Source organism: the organism of the source record quoted next, unplaced genomic scaffold (assembly GCF_019419815.1).
Source record: "Pyrus x bretschneideri cultivar Hongxiangsu unplaced genomic scaffold, Pyrus_bretschneideri_v1 Contig62, whole genome shotgun sequence".
NCBI classification, from domain to species: Eukaryota; Viridiplantae; Streptophyta; class Magnoliopsida; order Rosales; family Rosaceae; genus Pyrus; species Pyrus x bretschneideri.
Window position 1 is genome coordinate 2215543 of NW_025999801.1, and position 15116 is coordinate 2230658.

The following is a 15116-nucleotide window of genomic DNA, read 5'->3' on the forward strand; positions in this document are numbered from 1 at the left end:
GTTATAATGATTGTAGCCGTTGGATAAAAATCCAACAGTCAAGGATGATTGATGAGGAGGATCCTTTCCATTAGCTTAGGAGAGGATTCAAATCCGTATTAAATGACTATGTTCAACTAATTAAATAATATTTTTTATTTTTTATTTTTTTTAAAATAGTGACAACTGGTGGCAAGTTAATACGATTTAGTTTATAAGCCTTCTTATCATTTGCGGTCACACCTAAGACATATCCCTATATAAACTGGTTGTTTAATCCGAGCTCTCTCACATTCCAACCTTCTTATTTCTTGAGTAAATTAAACTAGTTGCCATATTACCATCACCATGGTCACTGAAAATAGAAGGCTAGTCGAGGAGGTGTCTGGTTGGCTAAGAGTCTTTGACGATGGTTCAGTCGACCGTAGGTGGACTGGACCTCCTGAGGTCCAGTTCATGGTGGAGCCTGTCGCGCCCCATGATGAATTTGTCGACGGAGTTTCCACAAAAGATGTTGTGGCCGACAAATCATCTGGACTTCGCGTCCGACTATATTTACCGAAGCGAAAGCCGGAGGATGACGACACCAAGCTACCAATAATCCTCCATTTCCACGGTGGTGGCTTTTGCATGAGTCAAGCTGATTGGTACATGTACTACCACATATACACTAAACTATCTCGCTCCACGAATGCCATTGTAGCGTCTGTCTATCAGAGGCTCTCACCGGAGCACCGTCTCCCGGCTGCCATTGATGATGGCTATTCCGCTCTCCTTTGGCTCCGGTCATTGGCTCGAGGCGAGCAAAAGGAGCCACTCCTCAGCCATGCAGACTTTAACCGTGTGTTCCTTATTGGGGATAGCACCGGAGGGAACATAGTCCACCACTTGGCGGCTCAAGCGGGCACTGCGGATCTGAGTCCCTTAAGAATTGCCGGCGGGATTTTAATCCACCCCGGTTTCGTACGAGTGGAGCGGAGCAAGTCGGAGTTGGAGCAACCTCAGTCACCTTTCCTTACCCTAGATATGGTGGACAAGTTCTTAGGGTTAGCCCTTCCAGTGGGGTCCACCAAGAACCATCCCATAACTTGTCCGATGGGTCCCGAGGCCGCACCGTTGGATATTCTGAAGCTACCGCCGTTCCTTCTCTGCGTTGCTTCCAAGGACTTGATGGTAGACACGGAAATGGAGTACTTTGAGGCCATGAAGAAGGCCGACAAGGATGTGGAGCTTCTAATCAACGAGGGGGTGAGTCATAGCTTTTATCTGAACAAGATTGCCGTCGACACGGACCCGGACACAGCCGCAGAAACTGAGCGTCTGATTGCAGGGATCAAACAGTTTATCAAGAACCACTACGATTGAAGGACTTTGACCCTTTTGATTGTTTCAGACTGCGAATATCTTTAGTAAAATTAGCCATATATATGTTCATGATTCTCACTTTTGTGTTTGAATGGACTTTTACCTATATTTATCAAATGATGTTTTCATAAAGCATTTTATGTTGTAAAATATTATTTTATCTCCGGGTTAGTATACGTAATATGTTACTAGTTAAGACTTTTTCTATGTAAATTCCAAGAATACTATATTGAGATGAAAAATGATGCTCTAATTTCTCCTCTCATTATCTTTCTCATCTCTCTCTATTCTATCTTTCTCCATATTTTATTTTCAACACATTATTAGATGCCCCTATACAATTTTAGATTTTCTTTTGTGTCAAGTTTCATTATCTATTATATTTTCCGAGGCCCCCCACAATATTCACGCGACCGTGATCGGAGGGTTTGACATTGGGTTTGGTAGGTAATCGGGTGTTGTCCGGTTTTGGGTCGGATTCGATGAAACCGTGCCACTCTTCAGCGAGGACGAAGGTGATGAGGAGTTGAGGGTTTTCTGAAGATAGTAGCTTGATGATGTTAGTTGCAGGGTAAGTCGACCAGGAAAGAAGAACTGAGGGTAAAAAGGGCAAGTGCGAACCCAGATGTCAAAAAGGATAATCGGTCAGTGGCATAAATGTAATAACGCAAATTTAGAGGGCAAAATCGAAATACACTCACTGTAATTATAAACAATATATGTGAACAATATTTTAAATGGGTCTTAGTGTAAATTAAATTTTAAATTTATACCAATTTTCATATCTATATCTACGGATCGCTATCACAGCTATCATATGCTTAAAATTATATCATGGCTTTGACTTGCTGTGACAAACGTGGGGTTATTGTAAGTCCCCACTCCCCCAAACAACTCCCGAAGATACACAAATGTAGGGTTGTTGTAAGTCCCTCCCTCCCCCAAACAGACTACTACTTGTGCTTAATTAATATTCCAACCCAATTAGCTTACGGAGACTAATATGTATGCCGGGATCACAAAGTTATTTAACCCTTTTATTTACCTGAATGAATCTATATCGTTTTATAACTCTGTGTGTATCTATCATTTAACAGTGCCAAGGCGAGTCAGTTGGAAGCCAAAACATGGACAATGGCTTTGTCTCGTCAAAGAGCTGCCCAGTTTGATGCGGTGTAGAATTTGTAATACTGCTGACCACGAGACTCAGGACTGCCAGATAATAATGGAATGTTTTTGTTTTCTTCCCCTCGGATCATCCTTTTATTCACCTTGTGTTATCCAGTCATTGATGTGTTCATCCTTGTGTTAAAAGGGGTTGGGTTTCGTGTGCCCCCGTTATATTTTTGTTTTGTGTTTTTCAGGTATTAGTAAAATACTGAAATTAATGGAAGGGAAAGGCGGGCATTGAACTCACTGTGACATTTTCGTGTCATTTATAGGAAACTTGGGGAAATGTTATATTAATATTTGTGCAATAGAAATGTTGCTCTTTCATGACCAATAGGTCACAGGTTCAAGTCTGGAAACAACATTTTTGCAAAGCAAGGGTAAGACTGTGTACAATAGACGTTCCTACTTTGACCCTCGCAAAGCGAAAAGCCTTATTAACTTAAGGTTGGCTTTTTTTTAGTAAAATACCCAAATTATTGGAGGGGAAGGGTGGATGTTCAACTCATAATTGGTCCCAATTGGAGAGCTAGAAATCCTTCTCAGGATGGGCCTTTAAAGACATATAAAAGAAATTAGATCAAATATAACAAATAATTAATTGGATAAAGTTTTAAGCTTTTTGTTTTTATTGGCATGGAAAACTTATGAAATAAGAGTGATGGAGCTTCAAAACTTTTATGAAAAGTACTGATCGTTATATCATAAAACAGAACTTTCTTACGAGCTTTAATAAATAAATTAAAAAAAAAAAAAAAAAAAAGCAAGATTCGAACAAAAAGTAAGGTCATAACTTTAAACTATTACCATGAGATATTAATTTCAACATAATTAATTGAATTTTACTTTAACTTGTATAGAACTTGTCTTATACGGACCTGATCTATATATGGTGAAACAAAAAGCTAATTATAAGGTTTTGTTTAAAAAGCAAAACAAAAGTTGTTGACAACAACTTTCAAATCCATGGGATGGTGGAACTGTCAAAATGAATTGACCAATGTAATACAAGCTCTATATTGCCAAACTTAGCAGACAATAAATATATATTAGTAAAATTTCAGGATAGACTTAGGCCTCACCTGGCCTCCATGTGGCTCCCCCCTTGCTTGGTCCACTAATGTTTTCGCGTCATTCATAGGAGACGAGGGGTTGAAGTAGCAGATTGACTTTGTGTGTTGAAGTACAATCCCCCATCAATTTGGTACGTCATGTGATAGTTACTTAAAACATGTTGACTGTTATTACTTGCTTGACATTAACGCGCGAGTTTGTGCAGGCTTTCATGATCCTGCCCTTGTGTACATGATATGTGGTATTTGTTCAAGATAGGTTAGTGGGGCTGCCCGTACAGGCACTATGTCCCAAGGAACGCAGTAGTTGGCCCTGGTGGTAGACTAGTTTGTAGGTGTTGTGAGAAAGAGGGTGGCCACTCGGACCCTGATGACGACGAATGGATCGGAGTTGCTCTTGTGAAAGATTGTGGGACTTGTGGTGCTGTTGGCAAGCACAGGACTGAAAACTGCCCCAAAGGGAACAGGGAGAATCCACCGGAAGACTGCCCCAAGAAAGAAGAAACAAACTTCAGTCCCAAGAAAGAAGACTGCCCCATGAAGCATGGAACAGAGATGGTTGGAACTGGCCAAGTAGGAGGTTTATATACATGGATTTATCCCAACTTTTTTTTTTTTTTTTTTTTTTTTTTTTTGTCAAATAATAGATTTTGTTAGATTAGAATCATTATATGTTAAATTAGTTGACGAGGTTTAAACTCACGCCATCATGCAAGGACTCAACTTCTTTCCACTACTATGATAAATGACCACCTTCAAATTTAATTCCTAACTTCCCAATATACACGCCCTTTTGCTTCGTACTGGCATAACTTCGAGAGTCCTTCCTGGTCCCTATTATCACAAACTTCCAGTCCTGGAACATAAACAATCACACAATCGAATTGTGAAGACCTTACATTTTTTTTTTTTTTTTTGAGTATGTTTACACTAAGGTGAGGGGAAAACTCAGCTAAGTCATACAATGAACAACCTAATTTGATATCGAATTCACCTACATGATCACCAGAGAGAAATACCCAATCCTTGTTCATAAATCTGCAAGATAAGAAAACATAACTATATGCTAATCTTAGAACCAAATTATGTGATCCATTGAAAAAAAAAACAGAAACAATGAAAAGAGTGTGGGGATCCAACAACTGCATCGAATCAGAGAAAGCAAACCTGTAATTCTCTTCAAATTTATGAGCGAGCAATGGCTTTTTTATCATCTTCTCTTCCTGCAAAACAGTTTCAGTTTTTTCTTTCCAATTTCTCACTTTGTGTTCTTCTATATGTCTCTCATCCAGCAAAACTGCTTCTTTTTGCACGATTAGGGCGTTTCTTTTCCTCCTCAACCCCACTCTACACGTTCACGTTTATATCTCCTTGTGCCTTTTCCGTGTATTGGTTTTAAATTCTGTTTTCTTTTTTCTTTATTTATTTATTTTGTTTTCCAATACAGTTTTTTGTTGAGTTATGATTTTTTACCAGTTTGTCCCTGTTATTTTGTTTCTATTATTTTCAGCTAGTTGTAGGATTTTTTGTTTGAGGGGCTTTATAGTCCAACTATTTTTGGTGAAGCCTTGAGACACCAAACTCTCCTTCTAGATTTCTAATATTAAAGATTATTTTCAGCTAGTTGTAGGATTTTTTGTTTGAGGGGCTTTATAGTCCAACTATTTTTGGTGAAGCCTTGAGACACCAAACTCTCCTTCTAGATTTCTAATATTAAAGATATTAGATTTGAAGCTACTATATTCAATTCTCGGTCAGTTTAAGTCACATTACTTGCATGTGACATCCATTGAAGAGTAGATTGGTAATTTGGCATATATAAATAGTGCATAGAGTTAACTATGGAGGGTAAATTAGATATTAGATTTGCAACTTATATGAAATGTTAAGGGCTTATAAGTGAGAAAAAAATGGTATTGCATTCTAAAGTGTGTCAAGCGACTTAAATTGATAAAAAAATTAGATAAAATAACTTTGAATATAATAGTATGGATGAAATTAGCAAGTTTAAATTAATTTAAGGATTTATTTTACCGAAAAAATAATTCAAGGATCTAATTTTTATTGAAATAATAATTCAAAAACTAAATTGACAAAAATTGATCTTATATTATAGGGTTTAGGGCACGATTCACGTAACCTATCCATCCAAAAAGGTCCGGAGAGCATCCCGTTGGCTATTTCCAGACTTCCAGACTCTTACGTAATGGCCAAACCCTTTCCCTCAACCTCTCCCTTACCATCGCAATCTCCTTCTCTCTCCCTCTAAGCTCCAGCTATGGGCGAACCATCCGTCGCATACCCACCACCATGTAACGTATTCCAGATTCAGGATCCAGAATTCAGCCAGAGCCAGGATCAGGAGCAGATCCCGCCTCCACCGAATGAAGACGAGCTGACGATTCCGGGCAGACTCCATTGGCACTGGTTCGACGAAGAAGAAGAGAAGCTAATGGATGGCGAAGATCTGCCCTGGGTGTATTACGTCCTCGAGGATAGCTATGAAGCCCAAATGGCTGGTATGGTATTTATGATGCCTTCCATTTTTTATTTCCAATTTGCGATGGGTTTTGTGATTGACTTTGTGGGCTAAATTTTGTATGTATGTTTGTTTGTTTAACAGCTAGGGAGAAGACGAGTAAGGTAATGGCGCAAAGACTGGCACGAAGATCTCCTGAAGATAAAGAAAACTGGGATTATTGTAAGCGCCCCCTCCCCAAACAGACTACCACTTGTACTGATTTATTATGCTTCCTTTCTTGCTTTTCGATTCGATTTTAGAGGATTTTAGAGGCTGGATTTTGATGGAATGGGAGTGAATTTTAAAATCCTCGCAAATCAATATCTTTCTGGACACACCTAACATTGCACCCAAATTTGTGTGGTTTAAATTTCTGATTGAACACCAAACTCTTCCTTTATTATCCCAATCCATTTGGCATACGGAAACGAATAAAAAGCTATTTAACCCTTTAATTTACCTGGGTGAATCTATATCATGTTATCTCTCTCTCAACTGTATGTGTATCTATCTATTTAACAGTGGTACGTAAAGTCAGTTGGAAGCCAAAACATGGACAATGGCTTTGTCTCGTCAAAGAGCTGCCCAATTGTTTGTATTGTAGAATTTGTCGTACTGTTGGCCACAAGACTCAGGACTGCCCAGATAATGATGGTATGTTTTTGTTTTCTCCTCCTCGGATACTTTTTTTTTTTATTCATTTTGCGTTTTCTAGTCATTTCTGTTCTTTTTAAGGGGTTTGGTTTCATGTGCACCCGTTGATTTTTTGTTTGTGTTTATCATATATTAGTAAAATACCCAAATTAATGGAGGGGAAGGGCGGGGATGCAAACTCATAATTGGTCCTCTATGACGTTTTCGTGTCATTTATAGGGGACTGCGGGTTGAAGTAGCAGATTGACTTGGTGTGTTGAAGTACTCGGACAATCATTATTAATTTGGTTTGTCATGTGATAGTTACTTAAAAATGTTGACTGTGTTGAAGTCAGATTACATGCTTGACACTAATCCGAAAGTTTGTGCAGGCTCTCATGATCCTGCCCTTGTTTACATGATATGTGGTATTTGTTCAAGACGGGGTCACTGGGGTAACACCTGCCCATACCAGTACTTTGTCCCAAGGAACGCAGTAGTTGGCCCTGGCGGTAGACTAGTCTGTAGGTGTTGTGAGAAAGAGGGTGGACACTCGGACCCTGATGATGACGAATGGATCGGAATTGCTCTTGTGAATGATTGTGGGACCTGTCGTGCTGTTGGCAAGCACCAGACTGAAGACTGCCCCAAGAAAGACAGAACAGGGAAAATCGACCGGAAGACTGCCCCAAGAAAGAAGAAGCAAACTTCAGTCTCAAGAAAGAAGAAACATGGATAATTGAAGAAGGCTGCCCCAGGAAGCAAAAAGAACAGAGATTGTTGGTACTGGCCAAGCGGTCTACCATTTATATTAGTTAGACACAACTTTATGTATATTTCTGACTGTTTCTTATACAGTATTATTCTGGTTTTAATCTAAACTTATCAACTTACAGTCTCTTGAATCCTATACATTTTTATAAATATTTCAGAAAATATGAAAATGTTCTCACCGCCCACTGTTTGGGGTGTGGTAATAAGGTAAGAGATGTTTCGAACACCACGTCTATCGCGTTTCTTTTGTTGGAAGAGGGCTCATCATATGAGAAGGCAAAAAGGCAATGGAACCATGACAAGACGGAAACTGAGTTTGAGTTTGAGTTTGACGATCAGCCAATAGTGTACATGAAATGTCCTAATAAAGCAAAACCTGTAATCATATGCAAGAAAACAATGCATATTTTTTTTACCTTCATGAATCATGATCCGGCAATGTGGTGCCTAGGGATGGCAACGGATTAGTTTGGAGACGAAAATGTTATATCCATCCCCATAACCACAAAAATTAACCATATCCATAACCGTAAATTAACCATCGGGTATTATCTATAACCATACCCACCAGATAACGGATTTCCTATCGGTTAACGATTATATTCATCTTCGTTAATACAAAAAATATATTCACCCATTTGACATATGATAATTTAGTAAATATTAATTTCGTCATTAAATATTTGATGTATAAAATGATTTATTTAATGAATCTTGTAGAACATAAAAATTAAATCTAAACATTGATAATATTGGTTGAACTTAGATATCTCACATAAATACCATTAAATACTCATAGGTTTTTATTCATATCAAAACTTTTGAACTTTGCCACAAAATGCAACTCACACAATGCAATTTTTGTATTCTCAACATAATGGATTCGGTGAATAATGAATAGACATATATATACATATAATTATATTATATATTATTCGGTTCGGATTCGGGTATAGATATGGATTGGGGACCCCTAAAACCATATCCAAAACCATAACCGAATAATATTTACGATTTTTCCCCATACCCAAAATATACCCAAATTTTCATACCAAATCCAATCTATTCGGACGATTATCCACGGTTATCGGGTTTAACAGTTATAATTGTCATCCCTAGTGGTGCCTCAAGAGTTCAATGAAGTAGATGAAATTGTTTGACGTCAAACTTCGATTAGAGAACACAAAGATTTATGTTTTTGTTGAATAATTTAGTATATTTCTTTCCAAGTTGACTAGATCTTGATGAACAAGACCAAGCGTCTGCCTTAAATATTTCCAAATTATGCATTTTACATGATTAGGAAGAAGTTGTAATGTACTACATAATCATTCTACACATGTAGTTAATTTGGAATAGCTTCAACCAAAACCATTATGACTTCTTTCTAATCATTCTAAAATTCATACTTTTGAGATTTTTAACTCAGATCTTGGTCTTCGTAATCAAGATTTAAAAAATGTTGAATGAACTTCCAAAAAAATATACTAAATTAATCAATAAAAACATAAAATTTTGTGTTCTCTAGTCGAAACTGAGGTTAAGCATCTTAATCCACCACGTTAAACTTTTTAGCACCCCACATCGTCGCATCATGATTCATGAAGATTCCCAAATTATGCCTTGTTTCTTTGCATATAATCATAGGTTTTTATTCATTGGGATATTGCGTGCACATATTGGCTAATCATCAAACTCATATTCATACACGTTTTCATCTTGTCATGCTTCCGATGATTTTTTGCATTCTCTTACACCAAAAGAAACACAATATGTGGTATTCGAAACCATCTCTTACCATGTTACTATATCCACAGTGGGTGATGATAACATTTCCATATTTTCTGAAACATATATCAAAATTAACACATATGTCCATATTATATTTATAGGATGCAAATTAAAATTTAATCAGTTTAGACAAAAATCACGATAATGTATTGAAAAACAATGAGTAATACAAAGATGTGTCTAAAGAATACAAAATGTAGAAATGCTAACTAAAATGTTTTTGCTAAAACAATGTTATAATATAAGAAGAGAAATAAGTTGTACTTTTGTATCATGAGCATATAAAAGTAGATTATTGTTGTACTTTAGGTTTTATGAGTTTTTACAGAAGTGCCTCAAATGTTTATTTATTTATTTTTATTTTACAAAATTACGCCCAAAATATTTTCTATTTCCAACACTGCCCAGAAAATGTTTTTTTTAAATTTACAAAAAAAGCCCATGATGTGCCTTGAGTCTTAACCATGTCGAAACCGTTGACAGTATCCAAACTATGTTCAAGGCGTGTTCGAGGCATGTCGGTATATCTGATACTTCGACACCTTGGAGTTTCAAAGTGTTAGTGCAAGTATATTGGCGGTGATAATGATGGTGATGAATAGATAAATAGCAAAACAATTGTCCCATTGCAACATGTGTGTAACAAACATAGCGCGGAACCTCTATTCTATTTTGTCTCATTCCGTCCCATCTACGTACCAAGCACTCCCTATTGTATGGTATTATTAACTAGCTCGATACAATTCAAGTTCGACTTCTTTCAACTTGGTTGGGAAAACAAATTGAGTTGAACTCATACAAAATATTTGGCTCGTTAAATTCAAATAATATCACAAACAGATGTGCCCCTTCTCTCACTGTAGCCTGCCCTCTCTCACTCTCAAAACAACATTTCATAATTTTTTTATGTTACTGTATTTTTTTTTTTTTGTCAGATCATGTAACTATACTGAACAGTAAATAGTACAAAACTTTGGCATGGAAAAATTCTTGTGATCTCTATGATCGCTGTGACTTTCGTACATTTTTAGCAACCCAATTGCACAGTACATGCTTCACCCACTTTAACACCACCAGCGCACAACCGCTCCACCAACCCCACTGCGTCCGCCATAAATAATACCAAAAAACATGGGGCTTTGAATCGACCTACATCAAAGGAATTTAGGCCATCTCCAACCGAAAGCTGGTCAGAGGGCTAAAACGCCAACCCCACTGCGTCCGCCATAAATAATACCAAAAAACAAGGGGCTTTGAATCCACCTACATCTAAGGAATTTAGGCCATCTCCAAATCGAAGGCTGGCCAGAGGGCTTGTTTTAGCTCTCTGGCCCTTCAAGAAATTAATATTTTAATAAACAGTGCAGGATCATACTTCTTATCATCTCCAACCGAAGGTAAATGGCCATATGACTCATTTTAACCAAATCACAAAAAATCATCTCCAATCGAGGGTCAAAGAGCCAAAGGGCCAAACATATTATTTAAATTTAAAAACTATAAGAACTTAAATTAAATGCACATTTACCATGTATAAATGCACATTTACCATCTCTAATAGGAAGTTTATATTTGGGGCACCCATTATATTTGTCCCACATCGGGAGAGAATTGAGCAAGTAAAAACTTGCATGTGTGACACCTATTATATTTGTCCCACATTAGTTGTGGAAGAGGTTTGAGCAATAAAGCATGCTTATAAAAGCAACATCCCCACATATAATCTTTTTGGGCCTTAATTAAATATTTTTTTTAAATTTTGCCCCAAAAATAAAAAACTGTAAAAGATAGAAAGAGGCTGGCTGGCTCATTTGTGCCGCCCAGTTGGCCATTTGGCCCTTTTTGTCCAGTGAGGCCCATGAGCTTTTTGGCCTGATTCTCGGTTGGAGGTGATTTTAGGATTATTTTTGGCCCTCTAGAATTCTGGACTCTTCGGTTGGAGATGACTTATAGCCCTCAACCTCACCCTCCTCTCTTTCTCTCCTTCTAAAGCTCAAGCCATGGTGAACCATGCGTCGCATACCCACCACTGGATGGCGACGATTTGCCCAGGGTGTCTTGTGTCCGCGAGGATATCTTTGAAGCTCAAATGGCTGTAAAGACTTTAGAGGACCACCTGACGGTCTGAGATGTAGTGGAGAAAAGGTATCAGCCATGGCTGCAAGCTGTGTAAATTGCAAGTGAATAATGAAGAAAAAGAAGAAGAAGCAGGTTGTTTTCTTTTTGAGTAAACTGGCCCAGACGACTCGTTTTGAGCCGATACAAATAAAAAGAACACATGACCTCTTAGAAAAGGCACGTGAATCTCTCTTTTAAATATAGTCCCAATTCCATTTTTCCTCCTATTCCCTTTTACCTTCCATCCCCGGCCGACCAATCCTCCACCACCACCACCACCTGCTCACCTCTCTCCACCACGAGAAATTTTTCATTATGATCGAAATACGGGAGGTATATCACGTGTTTCTATATAAATAGGGAGAAATTTTATTTTTTAAATTATTAACATTTTAACACACATATCCCACCATTTATATAGTGACACGTGATATACCACACAGTATACCGGTCACACTGAAAAATTTCTCCTCCACCACCACCTATTTTCTTAATTTCTATCTTTTATTTTTAGTAGTGTCCTAATTTCTAAATTTAAATAAATTTTATAATCGTAGCCCAAATTAATAAAATAGGATGCAATTAAAATTGTGGGTATTAGATGAAAATTTTAAATTCCTAATAGATTATAGTTATTGCTCTGATTATTAGATTCTAGTTTTATGATTTTTTTTATACATTGATTTAATCGTGTTGGTTAGTTTATTATATATATACTAGTATATGCACCATACTTTTGTGAGTGAAAATAATTCTTATTTTAAAATGGGAAGGAGAAAGGGATAAAAAAAAACAAAAAAGAAGAAAAGAATGTGGATTAGAGAGAGAAGTTTTTTTTATATATATTTTATTTTTCAAAATTAAAGGATGTTAGGAGCACCTTTGGGTGAAGCTTTAAAAGAAACGATAAAATTTAGTTTGCGTGAATTTACTTTACTGACCATGATTTTGTTTTGTGATATAGACAAAATTATCTTTTTACTCTCTTTTGGTTGACAAAGATAATTTTATTAATGTAGTTTATATATATGTTTTAGCTTCGTTAATTGATAGGATTTTCTGTTTTAATGATTAATATATGTAGAAATTAGATGTATGAAACGATGTAACGAAAATCATTATAGATTAGTTTAGACAATCTCATCCCGAATAGTTCAACTCCAATATTGAAACCACTTCATATTAAAACTTTGAATACACCACTGATTATACTTTCCATTTTCTATTTCTAATTTGCAATGGGTTTTGTGATTGATTTTGTGGCTTAAGTTTCACATGGAGAAGACGAGTAAGATAATGGCGCAAAGATTGCCACGAACTCTCATGAAGATAAACAAAATTGGGATTACCGTAAGTGCACCCCCATCCCCCAAACAGACTACTTGTGCCAATTATTGTGCTTCCTTGCTTGATTTTCGATTCGATTTAGAGGATTTTAGAGGCTGGCTTTTGGGATTTTGAGAGATTCTTAGGGAATTAATCATTTTAGGAGGCTACTAATTAGTACTACGGTTTAGTGGTATTCCTCTTCACTTGTAAGTAAGAGGTCTTATATTTGATTATCGCCCAAGACGAATTTGAACCACATTATTACTAGTCTATTATGAGACTTAATCCACTCCCCCACCTCTTAGTGTAAATAATATTTTTGCCTAAAAAAATAAAAAATAATTCAGGGGTATTCAATTGTTGTTGATGAATCAAACTTAACAAAAGAAATATGCCTTTTTTTTTTTTTTTTTTTTCTTTCGTTCTTTCTAATTTCAATCAGTTGTTGGATAGATTCCATGGTCGAGCTATCAAGCTTGATAGAATTTGTAAGTCTGTTAGCTGCCTTTTGGCTTTTCATCAAAATTTGCTTTGATTAGAAAAAACAAAATTTGTCTATGATGTGTTTGAGGAAAAGCCTTAATGAAAGCTACTCTAACTTAGCAACATTATCTGTTTATTAGGTGTTTAAGGAAGCATTGAAGAAAATTTTTTAGTTTATTTACTCTAACTTACCAATATGATATGTTTATCTAGTGTTTAAGGAAGCCTTGTAGAAAAATTCTTAATCTATTTACTCTAACTTAGCATCAGGATGTTAAGGACAATAAACATTGGATTTTATGTTGATGGATGAGTCATTCTTGGACTGGATTCCAAGTGTCTTACTATTGCTAGACTAGAATCTCCTATAAAATATGAATCATCACTTTCCAACAATAGGTTTTCGCCAAGTATTAGCCTTCTGCCCAACAAGCTTTTGTTTTACCCTTCTTAAAAGTTCATTAACATTCGTTGGGTCTTTTTGGAAAACAATATTATGGATACCCAAATATTTTCCAATGGTAGTTTTATGTTGAATATGAAGAATATTTACAATTTCATTCCGAAGCCCTGAGAGAAACAGAGAAGAGATTTATGAAAATTAATTTGCTGCCCACAAACTTTCCTAAACTTATCTAAAATACCCAGAATATTTCTTGCCCCTTTGGTAGAAGTTTTAGCAAACAACAAACAATCGTCATCAAAAGCTAGATTTGAAATTTTAAACCCAAACGGGGAAGTTAGAAGAGGATGCTAGAGAGATCATTTAAGTGGCGAATTAAGGGTTGCATGCTGAGAATAAAAATATATGGATTGTGAAATAATATAATTTAGTTAACTTATATTATTAATTGCCTGTCAGGATATTGTAAAGAAAATGCCGTACAGAACCCTCTGTAACGCCAAGTCAACAAATAGAGACTCCGTACATACTTTGTATTGCGAACGGCTATAACTCGAGCTAATAGGTATTAAGGTGCAATAATGAAAATAACACGCCAGAACATTTTTCAACTAGAACACCGATCAAGCTTACGTCTAGTACGGAAGGGCATCAAGCCTCATTCCAAAGGGTACTCATTGAGCGGCTGGATTAATTTGAAGTCAATAGACATGAGTATTAACCTGATACTCTGACATCAATTAATTTCCAATATACTCTTCTAACAATTCCTCGCATTTTAATTGGAGGTTAGGGTTTGCCATTTAGTATTACGGTCTGGTTGTAATTCTCTTCACTTGTAAGTGGAGGTCTTAAGTTCAATTCTTGTCAAAGGCGAATTTGAACCACATTATTGCTAAAACGAAGAACCAACAGCTGGGAATGCCTGTGAAAATGTTTAGGAGACGTTTGATTCTGATAAGCAAAACATCACCTTAATTGTGCTGTTAATGACTAGTTATAGCAACTAAAAAATCAAGTCCCCGACCTTGTTTACCAATGAACATACTGCTGCTATCGAAATAATTTTTATTCACAAATTTCCGTTCAAAAATAAGATTTATTAGTGTCTATCAATGAACAATCGTCTTTGGGTGAATCGTCCCCACTAGGCCTTATGAAACACGATGCAATCTTCTGATCGAATTTCTTTCTCCATAAGTCCTTATCTTAGCTTTATGTAGTCTCTTCGTCTTGGGTGTGGCTTGTTAGCTGCCTAATCTGTATCCAATTTTGGAGCCGCTTGTTTGTTTAGTTTTTGGTCTCCTTTGTTGTATCTTTGCTCTGGTTGGGTCCTGTTGCTGACTTTTGGCTTGTAATGTAAGTTTACTTTGACTAAAAAAACAAAAAAGTGTACCAAGTGTTTGAGGAAAAGTCTTAAAGAAATTTTTTTAATATGTTTACTCTAACTTGGCAACAGGATATGTCTATCAAGTGT

The 15116-nt window shown here is 36.5% G+C and overlaps 1 protein-coding gene across 1 annotated transcript; it reads left to right on the plus strand.

Annotated features, from left to right (window-relative positions):
- The first annotated feature begins 291 nt into the window (after positions 1–291).
- On the plus strand, positions 292–1398 carry LOC103959973 (probable carboxylesterase 15). Its single transcript, XM_009372354.3, has one exon. The coding sequence runs from the start codon at positions 328–330 to the stop codon at positions 1342–1344; it is 1017 nt and encodes a 338-aa protein (XP_009370629.2). The 5' UTR covers positions 292–327; the 3' UTR covers positions 1345–1398.
- The last annotated feature ends 13718 nt before the right edge of the window (positions 1399–15116 follow it).

Excerpts from the sequence above, each read along its gene's own strand:
- LOC103959973 (XM_009372354.3), top strand. The coding sequence starts at position 328 with ATGGTCACTGAAAATAGAAGGCTAGTCGAGGAGGTGTCTGGTTGGCTA.